The sequence below is a fragment of the Corapipo altera genome, unplaced genomic scaffold, assembly GCF_003945725.1.
Source record: "Corapipo altera isolate COAL_440 unplaced genomic scaffold, ASM394572v1 62660, whole genome shotgun sequence".
NCBI classification, from domain to species: domain Eukaryota; kingdom Metazoa; phylum Chordata; class Aves; order Passeriformes; family Pipridae; genus Corapipo; species Corapipo altera.
The window spans coordinates 1-2,117 of NW_020889488.1; the positions used below are offsets into that span (position 1 = coordinate 1).

Sequence of the window (2,117 nt, forward strand, 5' to 3'; positions counted from 1 at the left end):
GGGGGGTGTCTAGCGGTGTCTCCTCAGATCTCAGTGCGGAAGCGCAGGTCGGTGCCCGACATCTTCTGCGCATAGTCCTGGTCAAAGCGCTCGTTCTGGGCCACGGTGAAGTGGTTCTTCCAGTCTCCGGTGGTGCCTGAGGCGGGGTGAGATGGGGCTCAGCAGGGGACGGGGGGACAGGGCACCTGCAGCCCCCCAGAGCTGCTCACCTTTGCGCATGAAGGGGGACACGCTGTGGTCCATGAGGTCAGAGGGCACCTTGCTGTAGTTGGTGGTGGGGTTGTCCCGCATGGCCTCAAAGGAAGTGTGTCGGGTGATGATGTTCAGTGCTGCCTCTGACAGCTCGTGCCCCAGGAACTGGGCCACCTTGATAATCTCCCGGCGGAGGTCCTGTGGGACACAGGCTGATGTTCACCTCTCCTGCCACCCCCCCAGATGCCACACCACCACCCACCCCGGTCCATCACCTCCTTCAAGTCCTCATAGAAGAGGTAGAGAATGGGGTGATCCTTCCTCCGCTCCCAGTAGCCCTTGACATGGTTGTACCAGGAGCCATATGCCACTGCATGGGGAGAGCAGCCAGGGGATGTCAGTTGGTGACAGCACCCCACAGAGTCTCCACATGCACCCGGGGTGCCCTGTCCCACCTCTGCCGGCCATGAACTCCTCCAGGTACTGGGCCCATGTCCCAGGGTGTGGCTGTAACTTGTTCATAAGGTCAAAGTGGTAGTAGGAAATGGCCACATCCTTGGCATTGCGTCCCACATAGATCATCTGCAGATGGGTGACAGGGTGTGAGAGCAGTCCCAGGGCCCCCTAACAGGAAGGATGCTCCATCTCCCGGAACTCCTGCGCCCACTTAGTGTCCTCAAGGGAGCAGTGGGGGGTCCTGTCTCATGGGAACAGGGGGACTTAAATGCCCCTCAGGGCAGAGACCAGGTTTGGGAGTTACCTTGCAGCGATTTTCCCAGAAGGATTTTGGCAATACATCTGCCGGCAGGTGGGTCTTCACCACGCGGGGTGAGGGCATGGTGGCCAGCAGGTCTGTCCCTGGAGGATCCCAAAGCACTTCCTCAGTGGGCCCTTGGCAGAGACTCCCAGGACTCAGCCCCTGTTGGGGTGTCCATGGTCAAGCCCCCACCCCTCACTACCTGCTGGCAACTTCCCAGGGACAGAGAACTCCAGCATGGGCACCCTCTTGCTGATAATGTCCCGCTTGCATTTCTCAGGGTCTCCGCCTTGCAGGATCATGTCCACAATCTCGCTGACCCAGGTGGTGCCTGGGGAAAGGAACTCATCAGGGGGCAGCCAGGGTGGCATTGGGTGTCTGATCACTGACGACCCCTCAGACTTTAACCAGACACTGAGGGGGCAAAGGGGATCCCGCACAGCTCTGTCCTGACTGCCCCCAAATGTGCTGCATTTCCCCCACCTCAGATGTACAACACACTTTCCCATGTGGTACCAGCACATCTGGTACACTCAGGGATACTCACCAGATTTGGGGAAGGTGACCACCACAATGTCCTCAGGGTGACTCTGAAAAGTGTCGACACGTTCCCAGTTGTGGGTGAAGGCTTTGACCATGGGAATGCCATGCACTGTGGGCCAGGGCTGACGCAGGTCAGGGTCTGGATCGGCCATCCTGCTGGGGAGGGGGACACATGGTGGGGGCTGACTGGTGAGGGGGGCCCCCCCTCACTGGGCAGTCACCAGCCAGAGGAGCCCAGGCAAACTGGCACAGTGCCTGCCCAGGAAGCGGCAGTGATAGCACTGGCACACAGACCAGAGGTCACTGCAGCCATCGCTGCACCAACCACTGGGGACAGGGGGCCCATCTGGGGGTCAAGGGTCCCCTTTGCAGGAAAAGGAGCACACCCAGCACCCCAGCAAGGAGGGGGGTACCCATGGGGTGCCAGCATCACCCAGACCAAGCACCTTTCCCATTGCCTCAGCACCACAGGGCAGCAGGAAGCTTGGTCCCAGAGGTTATTGCAGCAGACCTCACTGCAGGGGAAGGTTTAAGGTGGCTGATTACACCCAAAAGTACCCCAAACCCACCAACCTGGGCCCCACAGCATGCAGCTCTGTGTGGCTGAGCATGGGCAGAGCACCCA

The 2,117-nt window shown here is 60.0% G+C and overlaps 1 protein-coding gene across 1 annotated transcript; it reads right to left on the minus strand.

Annotated features, from left to right (window-relative positions):
- Window positions 1-6: 6 nt before the first annotated feature.
- On the minus strand, window positions 7-2,048 carry LOC113942229 (sulfotransferase family cytosolic 1B member 1-like). Its single transcript, XM_027633364.1, has 7 exons — window positions 1,497-2,048; window positions 1,152-1,280; window positions 953-1,050; window positions 648-774; window positions 468-562; window positions 210-390; window positions 7-136 (listed from the first exon to the last, which is right to left on the minus strand). Exons 1-7 carry the CDS (start codon window positions 1,642-1,644, stop codon window positions 24-26), a joined length of 891 nt encoding a protein of 296 aa, XP_027489165.1. The 5' UTR covers window positions 1,645-2,048; the 3' UTR covers window positions 7-23.
- Between the last annotated feature and the right edge of the window lie 69 nt (window positions 2,049-2,117).

Coding starts and splice junctions, on each gene's coding strand:
- LOC113942229 (XM_027633364.1), bottom strand. CDS start 1,644: ATGGCCGATCCAGACCCTGACCTGCGTCAGCCCTGGCCCACAGTGCAT. Junction 1,281..1,496: donor GGTCACCTTCCCCAAATCTG/GTGAGTATCCCT, acceptor TCCTTTCCCCAG/GCACCACCTGGGTCAGCGAG. Junction 1,051..1,151: donor CCCTGGGAAGTTGCCAGCAG/GTAGTGAGGGGT, acceptor GGGATCCTCCAG/GGACAGACCTGCTGGCCACC.